The sequence below is a fragment of the Coenobita brevimanus genome, chromosome 110 (genome assembly GCF_032717465.1).
Source record: "Coenobita brevimanus isolate Jiangsu-jjx chromosome 110, ASM3271746v2, whole genome shotgun sequence".
In the NCBI taxonomy this organism is placed as follows: domain Eukaryota; kingdom Metazoa; phylum Arthropoda; class Malacostraca; order Decapoda; family Coenobitidae; genus Coenobita; species Coenobita brevimanus.
The window spans coordinates 40810390-40836445 of record NC_137063.1 but is presented as its reverse complement, the minus strand read 5'-3'; the positions used below and the strand labels follow the sequence as shown (position 1 = coordinate 40836445).

Sequence of the window (26056 nt, the reverse complement as noted above, 5' to 3'; positions counted from 1 at the left end):
GAGCACCAGGTGTAATATTGATTATTTACACATTATTAAGCATTTCCACTTGGAACTGGAGGAAGCCATTGAGTTATTGAGAAAACATAGTGTATTTCTTCTTGTAGTTTTTGATGAGATTTGAGTGATTTTGACCTTCATCGTATTAAGAAATGCTTCATTTTGCATCTTTTCCAATCATAAACTTTGGCTGGATGAGATGAAATGAAGCATTTTTGACAGAAAACGAAGGAAAAAATAACTCAAATCACATCAAAAACCACCAGAAAAATATGCTGCACAACCTGGACCATCCTATCTCTAAGGTAAGCTTTCCACTGCTGCAAGTTAGGTTAGGTTAGGTTTGGTTAATTTAGGTCTGGTTAGGTATGTTAGGTTTGGTTAATTTAGGTCTGGTTAGGTATGTTAGGTTTGGTTAGTTTAGGTCTGTTTGGTTAGGTTAACCAGTTGTGCAGTATATTTTTCTTCATGAAATTTGAGTGATTTTTGCCTTTGTTTTCTGTCAATTAGGTTAGGTTAAGTTAGCTCTGTTTGGTTAGGTTAACTGGTTGTGCAGTATATTTTTCTGGTGGTTTTTTAATGTGATTTGAGTGATTTTTGCCTTCATTTTCTGTCGAAAATGTTTCATTTCACCTCCCCATCCAGTCAGAGTTCATGATTCGAAAAGAGGCAAAATGAAGCATTTCCAACAAAATCGAAAGACAGAATCACTCAAATCTCATCAAAAACTACCAGAAAAATATACTGCACAACCTGGGGGATGTATTGGCAACTTGTTAAAATTCACCGATTTTTCTGAATAATATTTTAGTAACTTCAATGGCATTTGCCATTACTATATCTCACAGTTAGACACTGGTGTACAAATAATCCACGGCTATTACAAGCATGGCAACCAGCTAAAGACTACTGTAGGACCGAGTTTGGAATGACTCTGCACTCTGGAAGTCCCCAATTACAAGATATAAATTAGCAAAAAATTAGTCAAGTAACAAAAGCACCTGAGTGAGAGCAGCCGGTTACTTACCTAACCGCGTCCAGGCAATAATTAGTAGTAGCAGTCGGTGTCCCCGTCTTGGAAGTTGCGTACATTCTTCTCCCTGATAATCTGCAACTTTTTGTTATGAATCGTCGATTCGAAATATTACTACAACTAACGTTTTTGATGGACTCTGCGAACCGCGCCGAGCAACCCATGTTTACTTGCAATACAGGTTGGTAAACCTTACAGTGCAGCCGTCAAAGTTCCCTTTAATTTTCGTTACATAATATAGTCAAAGATTTTTTTTTTCTTTTGTGACCACCAAAGAGACTCTGGTCATACACAACATACACAGAGGGACTTATGAGTAAAAAAATTAACACAAAGCAGAGCTCAACCAGTATTTAAAAACATTTAAATCATGTATGGTATGATGTAGTAGGCGTGCCTAGTGAACGAAATGTTACGAGTCTAGCAGCTCCGATTGGTTGGTATTCCTGCCTCTCGGTACTCAAACACCTTTATATAATTTCAGTGATGGTCGTGTTAACTGAAATTATTTGTCGAGAGGATATAATAATACTGATCTTTAAATTGGTAAGAAAAGCTGAAACTGTAGAAGCAACAGTACGAGAATACTGCTGAAAATTTTTAGAAGAATTTGCCATAATTAACACTACCAGCATTGTTGGAACTTTCATTTGGGTGCAAATGGCGACTTATATATTAAGATGAAGCTTGTCAATGCAGCTGTAATAATAACATTTCTGAGACGAGAGGCGTGCCAGGCTGCGAAGTAAGACCCGCAGAGTAAGGTTGCTGCCATAATGGTGTGTAAGGATGAGGTGTGTCTGTGGTTTAAGAACAATGAGCCACACCGTCGCCTGGAGTTGCTATGTGGCTTGCTGAACATGTGTTTACCAATGGAACTAAGGTTTATTGGCACATGTGTAGAGGACCTCGGTAAAAGGGACCTCCATGACCTCAGGGAAGCTGAATACAAGGCTAACAACACCCAGGAAATTAAGCGATTGTCAAATTTGTTGGACGAAAGGACGCGCAGCAACCTGATTGTGTACATAGCCTTGCTTAGCTCCAGGAATCATTCGTGTTCATCCCTACTCTACAGCATAATAGCAGAGACTCAACATGACTACACTGAAGCGGATTCCAACCATTTGAAAGAAATGCTACTGATCTACACCATGGTACTGCATCATCCTGCCTTTACGTTTGAACAGAAGAGGGTGATAGGTGACCTCCATACTCAGGCTCTCAAACTGGAAGCCAAACTGGTTCAGGCACAGGATACCTCAAGAGAAATTGTGGCCAGTGGCTCCCAGGCCTGTATAACCCATCCGAAGGTACAGTGTATTTAATTTTAGATAAACGGCCATGCATGATTCAGTGACCTATATTTTGTTTTTTTCATTTTAATTTAGCAGAATATGATGCTTGGAAATGCTTGATTTAGTTGTTTTCAGTTTTCACCTCCATAGTACATTACTAAAATCCTGAAGTAAGGTATGACTTGGCTGTATTATAATAGTTTTTGCCAGCCACAGAATTACAAGATTTTGATCCTTTTTTTTTTTTTTTTTTTTTTTTTTTTTTATACTTATGAAGGTTAGGTTAGGCTATCTTCAAGAGTAAAATAATAACTTGCAATGAAAATGCCATTGAAGAAGTGTCACAATTGTCAAAAAAAACAAACAAAAACAAGTCAAAATCTCATAGCCCTTATTTTGTGGCTGGCTGCAGCTATGAGTTTACTCACTTGGGTTATCTTTTGATTGTAGTTACCCTGCAGTAGAATGAAGTGTACTGTAAATGCCATGGAATTAGGTAATTAACCCATTGACTGTGGCTGTATCATATATGATTTCCTGCTTTCAAAAATTCTGCTGTCAGAAATGGCACGAAATAAATCAGCTAGCAACTCATGGCACCCTATAGGATATTGCCATACATAGATTATGCATTTTTACGAGGAGCAGAGCTCAGCTGAGTTACCTACAAAATGCCAAAAGTCTATCTATCTATCTATTGCCAGATCTCATAATCTCATAAGGGGTGGCCATTTGACTCTTGAGTTATTTGTTTTACAGGGAGGGGCACTAACCCTCCACCAACCCACTTGTTGACACGTAGGGAGCACTTATGGTTTGGTTATATGGTTACCACCCAGCGTTGTAAATGGTTTCTTGGCTTACAGGAAACCATTTGGCTTGTCACTCAATGTAAAGCCACCTGTAATGGAAAGAGAAGCAATAAGAAGTGACAGGAAAGATGGGAGAAATAGGAAGAGAGGAGGGCAGGTACAGAAAAAGAATGATAAAGGCTAAGGAAGAAGTAGGCAGCACTACATCAAGGTGAGTGGATGACGGTCGCCACCACCTACTACTATTAATGGTACGAAATCTTCTTCATGCCGCCACTAGCAGTAACCCAAGCAAATATTGGATGAGTGTAGTGATGATAGTGATACGTTGTTAGATGATGACAGTGATGGTTCAGATGCAGATTTACACCTTATCTGATAGCAAGATTGACACTGACGACACAGTGCAACCATAACACATCGTTCGTCTGGCACCACTGCACAGGGAATATTTGTTACTTAACGGACCTGTTTCAGGGGTAATTTTTTTGTTTGCTGTATTGTGTTGTATACCATTGAACTTGGGATTTTTTCTCTATCTTTTGACAATATATATTTTTTTTTCTAATATTTTTTTCTAAATATTTGAAAGCTCCCGCACACAGAATGTACATGTAAACAAACACTGATGAAGTGAATGGGTTAATGAAATCATAGATTATATGAGGCGTCTAGAACCAAAGGGGCATCGGCGCCAAAATGTACTTTTGAGTTATGACGCTTTAAAGTTGTGTTTATGGCAACGTCACAACCAGAAGGCAATAAACAGACCTTTTATACATCTAAATGATCATCAGCGCCTATGCTCTACATGTACAGCCAAAAAAACAAAACAGTAATAACTGTAACCACAAAATAGGCCGTAAACGAAACCCCCAATTTATAAATGGGCATAATAACATATTGTAGGGATTTAAAAACATGGCAGAAAAAACATCAACGAATGTATTAATGTACAAAAATTTATTAACTGAAGATTCCAGTTCACTTAATATTAATAAACGAATGATTATTACTGTAATTTCACGTTTTTGACAACTAAATCTGAAATCAATGCAGTTATTATTTTTCCTCTACCATAATAGATTGAAATAATAACACTAAAAAAAAAAAAAGTAGTGTAGTGCTTAAGTAAATTGAGAAGGGGTAGTGGGGGGTTAAATGGTGGGGTCGTCATCTAGGAGAACGACATCCAACTCTGCCTCCTCGGTGCCACGCCCCCTCCCGCTGTCTCCCCTCACCACTCTCTTTTCCTCTTCCTTTCTACCTTTTTCCACTTCTCCACACACTTCTGACACTTACGAGAGGTTATAGGCACCACCTCCTCACTGTAACTATGTGATGAACTCATCTTGTCACCCCCCCTTCAACCCCAATAACAACAGCTCATCTTGTCACCAATAATCTACGATAAATGGGGTAAAAATCCAATACGTAATATTAGACACCTCAGTTAATACGGGAGGGAAGTCTCACCAGCACACCGGGTGGGCCACACGCTTGCTGATTGGCTGCTCTGGGGGAGTGGCAGAGAGTGAGAATGCTAATTGGTTTGGGCTGTGTGGCTTAGATGCCTGCCTGCTCTGATTTGTTCGCCCGGCAGCATGGACAAAACCACGTGACTTTGAGCCCCTCTACCACTGTCCAGAAGGCCGAATCTTGTATGGCAACCAGTGCTGTCACTGAGAAGAGGGTTAAGCCTGTTGTCTCCCCTACCTAACTCAAAACCAGTATATTGGTGGGGATGCCCCTTTGGCTCTAGACGCCTCATATAAATCCTGAAGTGTAGGGGGAGCTAATCTTAACTGTTGTATAATTTGTTATTGCTTGAATATTTTCATTCATTCATTCATTGCCAGACGCCATGTATCCCAAACGGGGTGGCCAGCGGCTTAGAGTTGATTGTTTTACAGGGAGGGGTACTAATCCTCCACCAAACCCATTTTAAATTTTATCATAGTGAACTAGTGAAGGAGCTAGTAGGCTAGTGCAAGTGTAAGTTAGAAAGTGATAGATATAGGTCTGTCATAGGTTCAGAGCAGTTGCTATTGTATTGGCATTTCCTTATGCCATCCGATTTTTTATTTTATTTATTTTTTTATTTTTTTCAGTTTGCATGCATTATTGCTGAAAGTGTTTGTCATGAATTGCTGTTATTGTAAGAGTAGTAGGCTTTTTTTCTCATATTTGAAGAATTAGGTCATGCAGCCTACAAGTGCTTCACCTACCTGGACAGGGGCATGGTGCAGACAGCATAACTAAAGCTGTGGAACTTTGTATTAGGTGGTGGTGACTGTCATCCACTCACTTGATGTAGTGCTGCCTACTTCTGTCTCTCACTCTCTATTGCCAGACGCCTTAATCTCGTAAGGGGTGGCCACAAACAAATCGCCTCCATGTTGCCTTGTCCCTTGCAATTTCATTGCCCTGCTCCCAGCTCACACCTCCCTCTCTCATATACCTCTCCACTCCATCCCTCCATCTCATCCTTGGCCTCCCCCTCCCTCTCCCCCATCTACCTCACTCACATACACTTTCCTTATCAGTCTCTCGCTCTTCATCCTCTCCACATGTCCAAACCACCTGAGTGTGTTTTAACGCTTCCTATCACATCCACATCCACACCACAACACTGTTTCACGTCCTCATTTGTCAGTCTGTCTCCCCATGTGACCCCACATGCTCCTCTCAAATAGCCTAACTCATTTCCACTGCTCTCACTCTTGACCTCTGTCCCTCCAACAAGGTCCAAGCTTCGCTTCCATACATTAGAGTTGGTATCACAATACTGTCATGTAGTACGGTAGCTTTTTCACTTCCATTCTCACTTCCCTGTTTCTTATCACTGCTTTCAAGGAACCAGCAACCTTGCTTCGCTGATGCACCTTTACAAGAACATCACCCTCTAAACTTCCATCCTTACTCACCACACTACCCAGGTACTTAAATGCACTCACATTCACCTTTATTATTCTTTTTCTGTGTCTGCCCCCCCCTCCGTGTCTATTTATCCTGTCTTCCTGTCACTTCTTATTACTCTTCATTTTTTTTCAGGTGGCATTACATTGAGTGATAAGCCTAATGGTGTCCTGTAAGCCAGGAAACCATTTTCAGTGCTGGGTGTTAACCATATGACCATTGCATACCTGTATGTGTTTCCTCATGTGTCAACCATAGTCATGGCACACGAGTCTGAAGATGTCATTATGGTATGCTGGCAACCTACCAGTCAACAGCATGTCCATATTCTTATCATATTATACACATATATATTGTACATAAATACAGTATCGGTATTATACACAAATCACACGCATACCATACCGGTACTATACACGAAATTGGACGCATTGTTGACGGGTAGGTTGCTAGGCACAGTACTGACACCTTCAGACTCGATTGCCATGACTATAGTGGGTTGGCAGAGGGTTAGTGCCCCTCCATACTAAACAACTACTGTACTGGGTAGCTAACTTGAGTCAAATTGCCATACCTCATGGGATTATGGCATATGGCTATAGATTGACAAACTGATATACAGTATTTTAATTTTATAACTATTAGAGTAGGATTGATTTGCTTAACTGTACATTGATCCCTTGGTTATAGCGGTTTTCGTTATCCCTGCGATATGAAAATCTACTTTTTTGTCGCTCTAGTGCATTTTTCAGCTGATAAACATCATTATTGTGCACCTGAACTGATTTCTGCTGACAGTGCTGATGCAGTGTCTGAGGTTTCTTATGGCTTTAAGAGATTCAAAGATGAGACTGTACTCAAGGAGCTCATCGTAGGTGGTGGAGACCATTAACTCTCCACCTCCAGGCCTTGGAGCCTCTTACCTCAAGCACATCTCAGGTGTCTTTGTGGTACATGTTTTGGATAATGTTTACAAACCATATCACCAGATTTCTAAATAATTATAATGGGAATCAATACAATGCACAGTTCCAAGTCAGCTTTCTTCTGTGGCATTTCTTCTGCAATTAAAAAGTGCATACGGTAAGTGAGATATCATGGGGTGATGAATATGTATATATCTGTCCTGGTGGTATGTTTTCAAATTGGATATTTAAAGGTGATATGTTTTTGTTTCTTTGTGGTGCCTTATGGTCATAAGCAGTATGCTTTTGTGTTCATAGTGCATTATGGTTTTGACTAAGCCCAGTGTGAGGGCTGGAAATGGTTATGTCACATGGTTTTGGATTTAAAATCCAAGTTAAGATGGACACCGCTAACGACTAAGGATAAGATTGGAAATTGGTCTCAGGGTCAAATGATACCATACTGTATATACAGATCTAGGTTAGATTAAGTGGCTTTTGGTTAAATTAATGCCCAAAATGGCTTGAAATTCATGTCTCTGTCTATATGTCTATCTATCTGTCTATAGCCCAATGCCCTAATCCTGCAAAGGGTGGCCATAAATAAAACACCTCCAAGTCACTTTGTCACCCACCATTTGACTTCCCCCCCCCCAACTCACTTCCCCCTCCCTCATATACCTCTCAACTCCATCCCTCCACCTCATCCTTGGTCTCCCCCTACCTCTCGCTCCCTCCACCTCACCTACATACACCCTCTTAGTCAGTCTTTCATTCTCCTTTCTTTCCACATGTCCAAACCACCTCAGTGTATTTCTCCTGATTTTCTGAGTCACATCCACATCCAACCCACAATGTTCTTTCACTTCTTCATTCATCAACCTGTCCCTTTATGTCACTCCACATGCTCCTTTCAGGTACCAGTAATTCATTTCCACTGCTCTCACTCTTGACTTATTCCCCTTTGGCAAGGTCCACGCCTCACTTCCATACATCAGGGTAAGGATCACAATATTGTCATGCAGTGACTTAACTTCCATACTCACCTCCCTATTTCTCATCACCGTTTTCAGTGAACCAACAACCTTCCTTCCCCGCTGTACCCTTTCAAGCGCTTCATCCCCAAAACTTCCATCCTTACTCATACAGGCATAGCCCGGTTTAACAGTGTAATTGGTTAGGTAAAACCCCATCGTTAAGCAGAGTATTGTATATCGGGGTACTTTTAACATGTAAAGCAGGGGTGGGCAACCATTTCAGAGGGAGGGCCAGATGAGACCTTTGGTGAGCAGCCCGTGGGCCGGAGTGACAGATGAGAACACAAAAGTGTCTATATACAAGAATATTGTTGGAAAACATGCAAATCAGTGAGACGGTTGGTGCTGCATGCCATGGGAAAATTGATTCAATGTCCAGCTTGATAAAGTAGATAACAGAAGAATGTCATTGAGGTGGGGTGAGGGGAGCGCCAAGTTGCCAAATAGCATCTGCCGATGCTATTTGTCAGAATTTAATTTGTTTTGGCTGGGGTTATGCAGGCTGGATTGCTATGCTCATGCTGAGCAGGTTGGCGGGCTGGACGCTAGACCTTCGTGGGCTGGATCTGGCCAGCAGACCGGAGGTTGCCAGCCCTTGATGTAATGTGGCCTTTCGACACTTTCACTAGCTAATGCACTCACTTCATTCATAAACCCTTCAAAGTCTATTTCTGACACCTCAGGCATTGCATCATCCTCCTCTTCCTGCCCAGGAAATGGCTCATAGACAAGTCTCCACTCTCCATCACTGTGATTTAATTAGCTTGTTGCTTCCTCACTGTAGTCACCTTTGAATTATTCTAGCATCTCCCATAGCTATCTTCATTAATGATGACGAATTGACTTGATGCTGAATTGTCCCAAAACCGAGTTGTGCAGGAGACAATTCTCTTGTTGTCCTCTTGGGTTAAGGTGAGCATCCATATTCTTATCAGTTTAGTTAAGCCATATCCATGTTGACTTAGTAAAGCCATAATCTTGTTGGTTTACTTTATCTTAGGTAATATGTCTTAGTTTTCCTGTACAGTGCAGTACTGTACTTAAATCTGAAAGGAGTCTCAAGGGTTGCCCATGAAGGGGGGTGCTGCCCATATGTAATTTTTCCCATAAGTTTATGTATTCAGAGTATGCGAATTCCTAGTACACGATATCCTCTGCCATGCATATAGGCACATACTGTGGGGCAGAACTGTATATATATATATATATATATACACACACACACACACACATACATACAGTAAACCCTCACTAATTCGAACCCGAATAATTCGAAAATCAGTTAATTCAGATCTTTTTTGATCACCAAACAAATAATTTTAATTTGGATAGAAATTCAAATTAAGCGAGACAAGGCCAGTGATAAGTGGATGTGAACAGTTTCTGTAGTGATAAGTGTAGTAATAAATGTGATTTTTAGGAACTGTACAGTATCGTACCTTCGGTACAGTTAAGTGTATTGTACTTTATTACTGTGTTGCTAGACTTCATTATCAAGGTTTGACACTATTTTATTTATTATATTGTGCACTCTTTGATTGTAAAGTAATAATATACTGTACTGTTCAATGTTTTTGTGAAAAAACCATGTTTTAGTGAGCGTGGGTGTGATCTGGGGATAGGGGCAAGCATGAGCTCCAATAATTCAGATTTTTGGATAATTCAACATAGGGTTCCCCCCAATTAATCCGAATTATAGAGGGTTAACTGTGTGTTTATATATATATATATATATATATATATATATATATATATGTATGTATGTATGTATATATACAGTTATCCCTATAATATCCGGATGCCAACCTTCCGGGCTTCCCACTTACTGGACATTGTGGGCCTGGACCTTCGGAACCCAAAAATGGCCACAAAAAGAAAAAAAAATGAATTTTTTCCCACCCGTAATTTGAAATTGGTGCACGGCACCGAACAGCTGTTGTTTATGCACAGCCCCTTCACCCCTTCCTTCCTCCTCCCTCCCCAGTTACTGCTTAACCACCATCAAGAGTATATTTTCATCGCAGTGAATGCCGCACATACTCGTTTTTGTGAATAAACTGCAATACTTCGCCAGTAGACCTCATGGGAATTTACAGTGTTGTGTAGTGTTAAGAAATCAGAATTTAGAGTGCAAAGGATTAAGTGTGGAGTCCAAAGTGGCAGTTGAAACTGGCATGGCACAATTAAGAACAGAATGTGCGGTGTTAAACAATTATAACTCAGTGCAAAGAATTAAGTGTAGCACAACACTGGATTACTGTACGTGCTTCAAGAGCATTTTCAACACTGCCAGAGCCTTAGAGGAGGCGGTGGCTCAATCGGTAGAGAGGTGGCCTGCAGTCCTAACGGACCCAGGTTCGAATCCCGGCTGGGGCAGGGAACAGTTTAAGGATTTGAATTTCTTTAAATCAGGCTTTACTGATCTACCAGAAGACCCGCCGACATGTCGTAAAAATACCCCCGCTAATACCAATACACCAGTCCTGTATGAGACAGCCCTAGCATGTATTCAATATGGACGGTGGGTGTTAGCGCCGAAGTGGTGACATGTAGAGGTGTATGGTATGTAGGAGGACTGCTGGGCCTTGATAGCAGGCTGTGAAGCCTATGCCCAGAGTCGGATACATTAAAAAAAAATAAATAAAAAAATAAAAAAATAAAGCCACAGACGTGCTGTAAGTACCCTGTACACTGCTAAATACTGTATTTTCCATACTCACTTCTAATTTCTCATTCTCTGGTTCCTTTTCATTCATTTCATGCTTTATGTCCATTATTGGTGTGAATAGGGTCTTAAATAGGTGCTATGCATGTCCGTTAGGGAGTTATTTAGGTGGCTTTCAAAGTTAGGCTAGGCTGGGTTAGGGTCCTTAAGTACCAGTCCAGGAGACAGGGGCCCACTTTCTGGACGGGATCACTTTCCGGACATGCCTTTGGTTTTATTACGTCGGGTAGTGGAGGGATATATATATGTATATTATATATATATATATGTATATTATATATATATATATATATATATATATATATATATATATATATATACACAGCAAGCTCGCCCCTAACGTGAGGGTTTGGTTCCAACCAGGGCTTGTTCGGTGCAAAACCGCTTAAGTTTTAACTACTTATTTGGCTCTCCAGACCCCCTAAATGTGGTGTTTTGCTGTTATCTGCCATTGGTAATCAATATGAAGCACATTAAGTGGTTAGAAGGTTTTTTTAAAGTTATTACTTACACATACAGTACTGGACAGCAAAACTTCAACACACAAATACGTAAACACAAGGCAACATTCCGATGCTGATTGGTTTCGGGACAATTCATCAAGTCAGTTCACCATCACAACAATAACAAGACAATTCACTGTTATTAATGAAGACAGCTGTGGGTGATGTTAAAATGTACCAGTAGTTCCAAGGCGAAATAAGTGTATTTATAGAATGACGGGGAATTGTTCAGAGTGCGAATTGTCCTGACAGGGAATCGTCCATGTTTTGACGGGGAATTGTCTGACGGCGAATTGACGACAGAGAATTGTCTCGAAACCTGTGATCATGGGTAATCATATAAATCAGGTTAACTGGTTACAAGGCTTTATTTAATGCTTTAACTTTAAGTGCTTTAACTTACATACCAGAACAGTAAATATTTAACTTACAAATACAGTACCGTACCGAGGAAAATCAGTGCAGCAAATCTTTAACGAACAAATAAAAAAGGCAATATTCTGACGCCTATCAGGTAAACTGGTTATTAGACTTTATTTCTTGCTTTAACGTTATTTAAAAGTACCGTACTTTAACTTGTGCATAAACTTACAAATACTGTACAGTACGGTGGAAAATCAGTGCAGGAAATCTTTAACGAACAAATAAAAAAGGCAATAATCCAACGCCTATCAGGTAAACTGGTTATAAGACTTTATTTCTTGCTTCAACGATATTCAAAAGTACTTTAACTTTTATATAAACTTATCAGAACAGTAATGTAAATATTTAACTTACAAATACAGTACTGTACTGTGGAAAAGCAGGACACGATCACGTGATCAAAACAAACCGTACATGGTGCTGCGCTGATGTTTGAGGATGTGGCCTTTCAAAGGCCGCCTCTCGCATAAATTTCTATTTTTCGTAATGGTTCTTTAATCTACATTGTCTGATACGTATCCCAGCTCTAACCGCGTATAATTGCGAGTGCATTCGGCGAGAACATGTTCAGGGCGAGCTTAGTGTATATACAGTATATGTATGTATACACACACACACACACACACACACACACACACTTAGAATATCATTCAGCCTAATCTACTTAGCCCCTTAAGGCCTAATCGCATCAGTTGATGCCATTTGAGTTTTATGTCAAAATGCCTAATCGTGTCAATTGATCTTGGCCTGTAAAAAACTGCGGAGCGCTTGCTCCACCCCGATTATGACGTATATGGCTTCATGCCAATGAGAACTCACCCCTGATGTGGCGTGAGGGGGGATCGGACCAGCCCGGGCAGTGGGGGGGCACCCCCCTCTTGGCTGCCTCCATGCCACCCTCTACTCCACTCCCTCACGCCCTCCTTGGCCCCCATCACTCTCCCACCCCTTCACGCAACTGCATCTCTCCCACAAAAACCTGCTTCCCTTCCCACCCTCTCTTGCCCCTCCTCCCTCCCTGCTAGCCTCATGTCCCCCCCCCCCATAACCCAACCCCATTTCTCCCTCCTTGTCCTTCACTACCCTTCCAACCTCCAACAGGCCCCCAAGTGTCAGGCCTGATATACGTACCTGTTTCGTATTGTTTCTACTTCTTCCCAAATTTTTACACCTCACTCTTCATTTCTCACTTCGTACCTACCAGTTTCTGTACATATGTAGTTGGAGAATGCTGTACTGTATGTTGTACTACATACGACGCATCTATCTATCTATCTATCTATAGCCCGACGCCCTAATCCCGCAAAGGGTGGCCGCAGACAAAACGCCTCCAAGTCACTCTGTCACCCACCATTTGATTACCCTCCCCCCAACTCACCCCCCCCTCCCTCATATACCTCTCAATTTTTTTCCTCCATCCCTCCACCTCATCCTCGGTCTACCCCTCCCTCTCCCTCCCTCCACCTCACCTACATACACCCTCTTAGTCAGTCTTTCATTCTCCATTCTCTCCACATGTCCAAACCTATCTATCTATCTATCTATTGCCAGATGCCTCAGTCCCGTTTGGGGTGGCCACAAACAAATCGCCTCCAAGTCGCCCTGTCCCCCGCCATTTCACTCCCCTGCTCCCAACTCACACCCCCCTCTCTCATATACCTCTCCACCCCATCCCTCCATCTCATCCTCGGCCTCCCCCTCCCTCTTTCCCCCTCCACCTCACTTACATACACTCTCTTCGTCAGTCTTTCACCCTCCATCCTCTCCACATGGCCAAACCACCTCAGTATGTTCCTCATAACGCTTCCTATCACATCCACATCAACACCACAACGCTCCTTTATATCCTCATTCGTCAGCCTGTCTCTCCATGTGACTCCACAGGCTCCTCTTAAATAACTCATTTCCACTGCTCTCACTCTTGATTTGTGTCCTTCCAACAACGTCCAAGCTTCACTTCCGTACGTTAGAGTTGGTATCACAATACTGTCATGTATTTCTCCTAATCTTATTATTATTATTATTTTTTTTTTCATTCTCTCTACCTGCCCAGATTAGCACCTCTGAGTTGTTTCCGTCTTTGTTAGTTTTTGAAAGACTACGAGGCCTTGTAGGGCTACTCCCTGCACCTGTTTCATCTCCCCATACATACAAACACACCTGTTTTCATGGCTGGTGTGATAAATTCCAATGAAATTGAGAGTTTCCACAAGAGAATTTGGTTGTTGCCGAAACTGTAATGATAAGTGTGATGAAGTGTAATGATAATGTGATAATTGTAATGGTGTGATAAATGTGTAACGAGAAGTTGGGACAGTGAAAAGAGAAATCGGAAACAAATTATTACTCCCCCCCCCCTTTCTTATGCATGCATTTACAGCATTATTCAACTTTATTTTGATCTCCTTGTTGGTTATAAACATTTATATGCATCTGTGTTAGTTTTGGAATGACTATGAGGCCTTGTAGCGCTACTCCCCACACCTATTTTATCTCCCCACACCTGCATACACACCTGTTTTTATGGCTGGTATGACAAATCCCATTGAAATGGAGGGTTTCCACAAGAGAATTTGGTTGTTACCAAAATTTTTCTTCCCAAGTACCACCAAGGCCTTTGCAGGCCTACTTCCCACACTAGTTATCTCCCCACACTTACATACACACCTGTTTTCATGGTAGATGTTACAGAACACAATGAAGTGCTTTCTTTTCATGCGTAAAGCTGGTTATTTCCAACCCCCATACCTATAGGCCTACTCTCCACAGCCTACTTTATCTCCCCACAGTTTAGTAATCTCCCCACACCTACTTACACCTGTTTTCATGGTTGGTGTGACAAAACACTTTGACCTGACTCAATAAGAAAAATTGGTAGTTATCAAAATTTTCATGTTTTTGATTGTTTTCGAGGGGTAACTATCATAAACTTTTTTTTTTTAACCAACGTGCGATTGTACGGTAACTATTAGGCCTACGGGGGTATGGATTGCGTTGTCAGGTGTGTAAATTCTTCCTCTTTAGCCAGAACACAGTCAATTTGCCCTTGGTGAAAGTCACCAAAACACCCTCGAATTGTGGTTGTGGGAGGTACCCTGCCTGAAACAATTGTGGTCTGAAGGGGTTAATGTAATAATGTGCAATATGCAGTACAGTACAAAAGTCTCAGATCCAAAATGTTTCCGTTCAAATGGTGTTCAGAATATAACAATTTCAGGAACTGAGTCAGTGGGTACCAACTGTATTGAGAAAATTATACAGTAATCCCACATTTATCTGAACGTGCAGTATCCACTCCTGTTCATTGTCTGGATACTGGACCTTGGCACTATTAAACCTTTATCCGAATTTACTGGCTCTTATCTGGGCGTAAAAGTCCCTGAGAACTTTGGCCTGCCAGCCGACATGTTCATACATTTGGTATCGTGGCCGCTGGGCTCGAGCCGAGAGCAGGAAATTGACCATAACCCATAACCAGTGCTAAAATATCCATCCGCCCATGTACTGAATGGTCAGCGTTGTGCACTTGTCCAATCACTCCCAACGAACCTCCAGCACCTGAGTAATGCAACTGTAACCCACAAGAGGTGTCAAAATGTCTGTATGCACCCTCCCCAAACGTCCAATGTCACGTGACCACTGGGCTAACTCTTTCCCAATTGCCACTACGCATCAACCACAGACCACAAGCCACGAGTACATGTTGTACATGTTCAGTGACAGTGGCCATATGCCTCTCCACCGAATGTCCAAAGTCACCCAGTCAGTGGGAGTTTTGTTTCTGAATGGCCACCACATGTCTAACAGACCACAAACCATGGGTAAATGTACGGTAAAAGCGCCTGTTCGCCTTGTGACGGAATGACGAAAATCCTGCCTTCAGCCTCACTTCTCTCCCCCTCACTCCCTCACTCCTCCATGTTGATTGCACTGACTCATGAACTTTTAAATTTTTTTGCGATTTATTCAAATACGGTACTATTGGTCGTATAAAAATTCCAAAGTGACCATGAGAAAGCTCGTGAAATTCTGCATCTAGACATATGCATAACTCTGGGAAGGTGCTGGCAAAATTATGCACAAGGATGGTGGGAAGTTATATGAAGGTTAAGTTTTACTCCTGAACACTAGTTATTCTCTCTGTATTTCTCTACTTTTACTTATCAGTTTTCTGTGTTTTTTTTAGTTTATAGTGTGAACACTGGTGAAGATGATGTTATACCATTTATACCAATTTAGCCAATTTCTGGTGGCATATTTGGCCGTGGAATTTTTTTGTGCCCTGGAGCAGTTATCACTGGTGTCAGATATCTGATTTTCCAACTCTCCTGAGGTTTTTTGTAATGTTTGTTGTTTATGCATTGTTCCTTGGTGTTTTGCATTAGTTAGGATAATCCTATATTTTTTTTTAATGTCTAAATATGGCAGATTGACCTGATGTTGTTCAGTGAAGATGAAGGGAAACTGCAGGGCTTGGTGGATGAGTTTGGGAGAGTGTGTAAGAAACAATGAATTTGGGAGAGTGTGTAAGAAGCAAAATCTAAAGGTGAATGTAGGGAAAAGTAAAGTTATGGTCTTCAAGAGAGGTGAAGTCAGTGAATGTACAGTGAGGTTGGATGATGAGGAAATGGAAAATGTGAGTACGTTTAAGTACTTGGGTAGTGTGATGAGTAAGGATGGAAGTTTGGAGGATGAAGTGCTTGAAAGGGTACAACAAGGAAGAAAGGTTGCTGGTTCCTTGAAGGCAGTGATAAGAAACAGGGAAGTGAGCATGGACGTGAAAAAATTATTACATGACATTATTGTGATACCACCTCAAACATATGGAAGTGAAGCTTGGACCTTGTTGGAAGGACACAAATCAAGAGTGAGAGCAGTGGAAATGAGTTATTTGAGAGGAGCGTGTGGAGTCACATGGAGAGACAGACTGCCAAATGAGGATGTTAAGGAGTGTTGTGGTGTGGATGTGAATGTGATTGGAAGCATTAGGAAAAACACATTGAGGTGGTTTGGCCATGTGGAGTGGATGGAGAGTGAGAGACTGATGAGGAGAATGTATGTGAGTGAGGTGGAGGGGGAGGGAGGGAGGGGAAGACCAAGTATGAGATGGAGGGATGGAGTGGAGAGGTATATGAGAGAGGGGGGTGTGAATTGGGAGCAGGGCAGTGAAATGGTGGGGGACAGGGTGACGTGGAGGCTATTTGTTTGTGGCCACCCCGTGTGGGATTAAGACGTCTGGCAATAGATAGATAGATAGATAGACCTGAAAACAGTGCCAAAATTAGGAGGGATACAGTACATATACCAGTAGTTGTGTATAGGTAGGGTGTTTTTGGTTTTCAATGTTTTTTTTTTTTTTTTAATGATTTTCTTGGTGTTTAGCATTACTTAGGATATTCCTATGTGTGTTTTGATGTCTTAATATGGCAGATTGACCTGAAAACACTGTCAAAATTAGGAGGGACACTGTACATATGGTTGTGTATAAGTTGGGTGTTTTTGGTTTTCAGCATTTTTTTTTTTCTTTTTTTAATGGTTTTCTTGGTGTTAGCATTATATTGGATATTCCTGTGTTTGTTTTGATGTCAAAATATGGCTGATTGATCTGAAAATAGTGCCAAAATTACGAGGGGTACTGTACATACAGTAGTCTATAGGGAGTTTTTGTGTGTGTGTGTGTGTGTGTGTGTGTGTGTGTGTGTGTGTGTGTGTGTGTGTGTTTTGACGTCTAAATATGTCTGAATGGCTCAGAAAACACTGCCAAAGTCAGCAGAGCTACTGTACAAATAGGTTAGGTAATATTTGGAGGTTGGGTATAGGTACAGTTTGAGTATAGTAGGGGGGATATTATTCATTATCTGGTCATTACCACTACCCAGACATGCCTTGGACTCTATTATGTGAGATGATTGAGGGACTGCTGTATAGTAAAGTCTTCAATATGGTATAGTAAAGTCTTCAATATGGTTAACATTAATTTAACAAAGTAATTATGGTAATTTTCTTTTCATTTACATATCTACTGGAAAGAATATCTTCAAAGGTGCACATACTATTTTGGGACAGGTGATATAAATATTTCCCCATTACATGTTGCTTGTACTAATACTTTTGAAAGTGAAGGTTTGGAGTAATTGGATTTTTATATTTGAAATACCGTTGTCTGTCTGTCTATGGCCATTTATATCAGTTCTGTAACAAGGGGTGGTTATGAACGGATTGCCTCCCAGTTGCCCGGTCCTCAGCCATTTTGCTGCCTTCCTTCCAACTCAGATCCCCCTCTCATAGCTATATGATATCTCAACTCCATCCCTCCATCTCATCCTAGGGCTCCCCCTCCCATAAACTCACATACACTCTTCCAATCAGTCTTTCATTCTCCATCTCCACATGGCCAAACCACCTCCGCCTATTTCTCTTAATGCTTTCAGTCACATCTGCATCAACATCACAATGCTCCTTCACTTCCTTATTTGTCTGTCTGCTTCTCCATGTAAATCCACAAGCTTCTCTCAGAATATCAGTACTCATTTTTGTGTTTAACTTCTTATCAGTTATTAACAGAGCTGCTTTTTTGTAAATATGTAGCAGTGTTGTGATTTCTAAAGATAGCATTTCTGATTGACCATGTAGCTTCTCTGATGTCCATAGTTTTCTAGTCTCCAGTATTGTGAACTTGCATGTACTTTACAGGGATGTGACAGTGGCCTGAGTGTGGGAACTGAACCAGAGGGAGATGCATTGTTGGACGGACCATGTGGCCTTCTCCCTGCTTCTTCCCCACGTCTCCACCACTACCATCACCATCCACAAGGTGAGGTGGCCAGTATGGGTGAGCTGTAGCAGTTGATGGTACAACAGTAAATACTTACACAATGTATGTTGAATTAACATCCTTTACTTGTAATTTTTTTATTTTATTATTATTTTTTTTATTACAAAGCTCTCAGGATATGTCGTGAGGAGTTATAACTGGTATCTTTTTGTTGTACTGCACTTTATATTGCTTTAAGGCACACCGAGATGTAGTTATGCTTTCCTACAATACCAGTTAAATTTCGCACTTTAATCTTAAACAGGCCAGTAGTATTTAGATATTGGAAGAGTGGTGGAAGAAAAAGGAAAAAATCTAGTTGGATGGGATGCAAGAAAGAAGTTCTGATGAAAGAAGTGTGAAATATATTGAGAGTAGGCAATGCATAAAGAAGTTTATGAAGAGAAAAAGGTAGGTGATGGTTTTGGAAGAAAAATGTAAGGTACTCCCCCCCCCCCGACTCTGGGCATAGGCTTCACAGCCTGCTCTCAAGGCCCAGTAGTCCTCCCACATACCATACACCTCTCTACATGTCACCACATCGGCGCTAACACCCACCGTCCATATTGAACACATGCTAGGGTTGTCTCATACAGAATTGGTGTACTGGTATTAGCGGGGGTACTTTTATGACATGTTGGCGGGTCATGTGGTAGATCAGGAAAGTCTGCTTTTATGAAATTCAAATCCTTAAACTGTTCCCTGCCCCAGCCAGGATTCGAACCTGGGTCCATCAGGACTGCAGGCCGCCTCTCTACCGATTCAGCCACTGCCTGTACTCCTAAAATTGGAGTGTTTTCTTCTTTTGGAGACACCCACAGATGGCACTGTTTAGCCACATTCGTCACCAGGTACCACAAGCATGTGTGGTGATGTAAGTGGCCAAATAGTATCTTCTTAGAGATGTCCCCAAAAGGAGAAAGCGGACAGTAAAAACTCAATATACAGTATTTGTTTTTATCTTGGTGGTGTAACAGTTTGCTATGACAAAAAAAAAAAAAAAAAAAAAAAAAAAAAAAAAGCACTGAAAATGCTAAATAGAGGGAAGACATTTCTACATTGACGAAGTGTGGTCCAGGAAGGAAAGCCGCATGCATACCCTGTAAATAGCTTGTGCATTAAGTGCCTGCATCCTTTTGCCCATGATTTTTTACATAACTGGCTAATGGACACAAACACGGTGGCCTATGTAGTTGTCAGTGGATGTCATTGGCAGTGAATGGGCTAAGTAGTTGTTGCACAGATTTTGTGATAGTGTTGAGTACAAAATATTGCATCAGATAATTACTAAGGAAATTTGACCAGTACTGAGCACCTTGAGAAACAATTATCTTTTGTTATTGTATCTTTTTCAGGTGTTGGTGGGCTGAATGCTTCACAGACTTCAGAGTGTGGAGGAAATCAGGTGAGTGAAGTCATGTATGTTGGGCCACTCATGTGTCTGGGAAAATCTTAACATTCCCACAGTTTAATATGCAGGGTACTGGATAGTTAGGGCATTGACATTTAACATCATTCTCAGTTCCTCTACCACTTCAGGGAACCCTTAAAAAAATGAATGTTGTTGAATATTGTAGAGATTTTGTCAAAACATCATTGAAGAAGTGTACATTATGTATAGATTTCTGTAAATGATTGATGGAACTTCTAAACTACCCTGCTGCAGAACTTGAACATTGCTTTATGACTCTCAGCACCACAAATACTGATGTTAAATTTAATATTTAATTACATAACGGAGTGCAGATATACTGCACTGTATTATGCCAACATATTTATAGTATGGTACTTTATGAACAGTAATGTGTACTTTTGAAAATAAAATTACGGTACATCAAACAGACTTTTAAATTTTGGTTACCATTGTCACTTCACTACTTGATGAATTTGATTAGTTATAACTGATTGGTGTAGTAACTGAGTGTGTGAAAAGGTAGGTATGGAAGTTGAGTAAGCTAAAATTGACAAAGGATCAAAATGAATGGGCTAATCATGTATTAAGATGTACGATAAGGATTGCATTCCTTATTTAATTTTGTAGTTAACCCCCTAAAACAGGTGTCGTCATGTTGTGACAGACACTGGGGATGGTCTTGATCACCCAAATGTAAACAAACTTTTAAACCTTTGTAAAAACATGACAAATGCTATAGTAAAAAATTAGGTACTGTCGGAAAGCACATAGGCCTACCTTCAGGTCTTCCATGAAGTGGCGTTGCAGACTACATGAACTTTCACTAGACTGGCAGTGATTTTAGAAGGTGTACAAAAATCATGTGTTTTCACTCCCATGACTGCCACCTGGAGCGTACAACACTCCGATTTTCACATTATAATGACACTTCAACATTGCATGTACTGTCTATCTATCTATCTAGCTGTTGCCAGATGCCACAATCCCGTAAGGGGTGTCCATTTGACTTTGAGTTACTGTATTTGTTTTATGGGGAGGGGCACTAACCCTCCACCAACCCACTTGCTGACACGTAGGGAGCACTTATGGTTTGGTTATATGGTTACCACCCAGCGTTGTAAATGGTTTCTTGGCCTACAGGAAACCATTTGGCTTGTCACTCAATGTAAAGTCACTTGGAAAGAAAAAGAAGTGACAGGAAAGATGGGAGAAATAGGAAGAGAGGAGGGCAGGCACAGGAAAAGAATGATAAAGGCTAAGGAAGAAGTAGGCAGCACCACATCAAGTGAGTGGATGATGGTCGCCTCCACCTACCACACTGGACACATACTGTACCGGTACCAACCCTGGAAAACATATTGGAAAATAGTGTTATAAAATGGTTTTGAAAATGTATTTCACTGCAAGTAGCCTATGTGGTACAAGTAATGCAGTGCCAATACAATGAGATATAACTACTGCAGTGATCATACGGTGAATGTTTATAGTACTGGCACATACTGTAAACTCCAGGTGTGGTATCTGTACAGTATATCATTATTTCTTGAGATTGAGGTTTATTTCAAGTTCCTGCCTGTTGGGCATGACTTTTTGGATCTCCTGGTGTACTTAGTGCAGTGCAGCCCAGATCTTGCTCAGTCACCGTATACTGTACTGGACAGTCAGGTCTCACTATACTGTAGGGTTGCAGCAGTTAAAAACTTATTGCATAACAATTTATCATAAAGTGTGGTCGTTATACCATGGATTCGGTGGGGTTAAGGAGGGTGCTGTCGACCATGAAACCTATTTAAAGAAAAAAAAAAAACTTACTCTTGCCTTCAGCGTCCCTCAGTAACATTGCACTTTTTGTTCGGGGCAGCATGCTTGCCAGACATGATTTCCAAGTCACAAGCTTCAGTATTTCACACTGTGAAAGTTGATTAGTTATAGGTTGGTTTAATGTCAAAACTCTGCTTTTCTGATATTTTTTGGTTTGATTAGCTGAATTGTTCCATCTGTTTCTGATAGAAGGTGCAATGTTGCTGAATCATTTCTTTCTGAACTCACTGCAAGGTTTTCAGTATGATTGGATGACTAAGTGTACGTGAAGAAAAAAACATGCATCCTGGCAATGTGCCCCAAGACCATGGCTGGTGAGCTATGGGTCCCTGATCCACTACCTGAACATAAGGCATTGCAGGAGCATGGAACCTGTGGTCTGTCTCCTCCTTTACTTTTCCAACTGTGACTAAATCGAAGCCATGCTTAAAAAGCAAGCCTGAAGAAACCAAATTGCCCAACGGGTTCAGAGTGGAATGTGGGTAGCCTGAAAGGTAGAGGTGAGGTGGTCTCATTAGAAGGGAGGGGGAAGTTGTGGAGACCTTGAGCAAGAGGTGGGTAAATGTATGCTACTTACAGGAAGTAAGGTTTAGAGGAGAATCAGCAAGGATAATTGTTGGGAAGGATTGTAGCTGTAAGTTATTTTGGAAGGGAAATGTGGACAGATATGGTAGTTCAGATATGCTTGTTGAAAAGAAATGGGTGGAATGTGTTATGAATGTGATGAGAGAAAATGAAAGGATTATAGCACTGGAAATTTTATGTGGATAACTCCTGGTTACACTATATCGGCATGTGCTCCTAAGGTTGGCTTGGATGGTGAGGAAATAGACATATCTGGCTTATTGGATACTTGTGGTTGATGGTATGAGGGATGTTGAGAGTGTAATTTTGGGTGGGTATTTATTGGCCATGTAGGCACAGCAGCTGAAGGATATGAAGGAGTGCATGAGGGATGTGCATATGGTATAAGGAATGCAAAAATGGAAAGGATACTGGAGTTTGGGGAGACAGTGAATATGATTGTGTGTAACATGCTTTTTAAGAAGAGAGAGGGTAAACTGAGTACATATGAGTGTGGGAGTAATAGTTGCCAGATTGACTATTTTTTGGTCAAGGGGGCTGGCAGAAGGTTAGTGAAGGATGTTAAAGTTATAAGGAGCGAAAAGTTTGTGCAGCAACACAAATTACCGATATGTGACATGGTGCTAAAGGAGCAGTTAATGAAGGAAAGGATCTATGTAGCCAGGAGGAAAATATGGAAGTGAAAAAACCAGGTAGTAAGTGATACTTTCTACTGTGAGATGTGTCAAGTGGTCACTGAACAGGGAGCTGTAGACAGAAGTGTAAATAAGCAGTACAGAGCTCTCAAGAACAAATTGAGGTCTGTTCAGAAATATCCAATCTAAGGCTCTGGAAAAAATAAGTAGCTAACCTGTTGAGCTAGGACACTAAACCTCCTCAAAGTAGTCCTCTTCTGACTTGACACACGTAGCCCAGTGTTCTTTCCATTGGCCGAATCACATTTCAAAGTTTTCAGTATTTCCTGCTGGTGTTTCATCGCATTCATCGTGATCTTTTCTCTTGGATAAACATTGTGCAAGACAAGACATGTTGGAGTGTGCAAAATGACAATCACGATCCAGACTGTCTGAAGACCATTATCACTGGAGATGAGACTGTGGTGCAAGGGTACAGCCAAGAAACCAAAGCACAGTCATCTCAGTGGAAGCATTCAGGGTCGCCTTGGCCAAAAAAAAGCATGACAGGTCTGCAGCAAGGTGACATGTACTTGCATGTTGACTTTTTTTTTTTTTTTTTTTTTTTTTTTTTTTTTTTTTTCACGAATACACGCCAGGTCAGATTGTCAGCAGACATTACTACCTCGATGTTATTTGTCGTCTTCATGATGCAGTTTGACAGAAGAGACCAGACCTTTGGAAAGCGACAAGTTGGAAGCTGCACCATGACAGTGCCCCTGCCCATTCTTCTAAATTGATTCAGTTGACCAAGCTCAACAGCCCACAGGTCCAGCAGGCTCCCTGCTCACCAGACATGGTTCTGTGCAAATTTTGGTTATTCCCCAAGCTCAAAACTCTGCTGAAGGATTTCTGATTTGGAACGAGGGAAGAGGTCACGATGAATACAAAGCACCTGCATGATATACCGAATACCAACTTGAAAAATGTTTCAGGCAGTGGAAAGGACGCTGGGCTATGTGTGTCAAGTCTGAAGGGGCCTACTTTGAGGGGGATTAGTGCCCTAGCTCAACAGGTTATCTCTTTATTTTTTTAGAGCCTAAGGTCAGATACTTTCTGAACAGTCCTAGTATCTTAGAGAGTTACTGATTCAGTGTGTGGATGGACAAGAGACCCACCAAGACATAATGTAACATGGTGGTAGGACGAGGGTGTAGAAGCCACATTTAGGAAGATATAAAGACTTCCAGGAATGGAAAATGGGTAGTAACAGAGAGAAATACTTGGCTGACAAGCATAGGGCCAGACAGGAGGTATACAGGGCAGAATCTGAGTCTCAGAATTATTGGTTAACCTTAATAGTGCCAAAGGGAAGAGTGTGCTAAGGTAGCAAAAAATGTGGAATGAAAACTGGTATAGTATAGGTAAGCAGTGTGTGAAGAGTGACTAAGGAAAGGTAGTGGTGGACAGTGTGGATATTAAAGATGCTTGGAGAGAGCATTGTAACCTGTTGCCTAATGAGGAATTTGACTGGAATAGAGAAGATTTGGAGTCAGCAGATCCATTGTTTGGACCATGCCATTGATTTATGCTGTTGCTGTGGGCAACACAATAAGCAGGATGCAACTGGGGAAGGTGGCGGGAGTGTTTGGTTGACTGCTTAAATGTTGAAGGCCTCAGGAGATGTACGAGTGGGTCTAGTTATTGGTTTGATAAAGTCAATTATATGTATTTTTTCCAGATGACTGGCTGAAGAGTGTGACTGTAAATGTGTATATGGCGAAAGTTGATGCCCTGGAAAGAGGCATCAAAGTTTGAAGATAATGATGGTAATGGAGTGAGTCCTGGAAGGCATGATAATGCAAAGAGTAAATGTTGATAAGATTCATTTTGGGTTTATGCCAGGCAGAGGGACAACTGATGAAATATTCATTGTCTGACAACTTCAGGAAGAATATACAATAGACCCTCGCTTTAACACACCCCAGTATACCAGGTATCGGATTTGACAGATCCCATGAAACCCACTGAACTTTCATCAGCTGTAATGAAATGTCCCGTTAATTGGGTGCATTGGGTCACAATACGTGTCATTCCCAACCTTTTTACCCCAACCTGGCCTGAAATTGCTTTTTCCTCATCATGGTGCTGAATTGTAATAAAAGACAACAGTAATACTGTACTAGTCATAAAGTGCTATGACAAGGATGTAAACTTCAAAAGAATGAAATTATGGGCAAAGGTTGTGTAAAATGGGTATAATTTACATTTTTAGTGCTAAAATATACTATTAAACCGGTACTCATTTATTTTGAAACGTACTGAAATCCATCCTTGGGAGGACCCTTGGATATACAGTAATAGACTGTTGGCTTTAATGAACCTGGCTTTCCCCCATTTAGTCCGTTATAGTGAGGTACTATTGTTTTATTAAAGAGGGAGCTGTACTTTGGTTTTGTTGATTATGAGAAGGCTTTGGGCTTAGTAACTAGGGAGGTGATGAAGTGGGCAATGAGAAAGCCAGGGATTGAGGAGTGACTGGTTAGAGTGGTTAGCTTTGCATAAGACCGCTTACACACAGGTGAGACTGGACGGAGATTTGAGTAAAAAGTTTTCTGTGAATGTTGTAATGCATCAGTCTTAAGCCCCTTATTGTTCATCCTGGTACTGGAAGCTCTCACACATGACTTCAGAAGTGGACTCCCATGGGAGATATATTGTATGCTGATGACTTGGTATTGGTTGTGGAGAACGAGAGGGAGGCCGAGGAAAGATTAAGGAAGTGGAGAGATTGAATGGGGTACAAGGGTTTGAGAGTAAACATGGATAAAACAAAAGTGATGAGATCTAGGGCTGGTGGGAGTACCGTCAAAGCAGAAGGATTGTAGCCTTGTAGAATTTGCTACAGGGATGTGAGAAGTAATTGAGAAGGCTCTCCCTTTGTGCTAAGTGGTTCTTGTATGGAACACGTATTGAGGGAGTGATGCTGTACAATAGTGAGACCTCGGCACTAAAGGAAGAAGATATTTGTAGGCTCAGTCCTATAAAAATTACAGTGATTAGATGGATGTGTAGTGCATCCTTGAATGAGTGGCCTGAGGGAGTTTAGGATTTTGATGGAAGAATTGAGAGGAAGGATGGGATCAGATTGTA

General features: G+C 41.1%; 2 protein-coding genes across 2 annotated transcripts in view; one reads left to right on the top strand and one right to left on the bottom strand.

Moving 5' to 3' along the window:
• Positions 1–1092, bottom strand: part of sicily (NADH dehydrogenase (ubiquinone) complex I, assembly factor 6 homolog sicily) — a 78501-nt gene extending 77409 nt beyond the window's left edge. The window contains exon 1 of the mRNA XM_080286104.1: positions 1028–1092. Within this exon, the coding sequence (XP_080142230.1) occupies positions 1028–1092 (65 nt within the window). The remainder of the gene's footprint in view (positions 1–1027) is intronic.
• Positions 1093–1809: 717 nt separating this feature from the next.
• Positions 1810–26056, top strand: part of LOC145417555 (uncharacterized) — a 70299-nt gene continuing 46052 nt past the window's right edge. The window contains exons 1-3 of the mRNA XM_080286263.1: positions 1810–2346; positions 18349–18481; positions 19825–19874. Of these exons, the coding sequence (XP_080142389.1) occupies positions 1810–2346; positions 18349–18481; positions 19825–19874 (720 nt within the window). The remainder of the gene's footprint in view (positions 2347–18348; positions 18482–19824; positions 19875–26056) is intronic.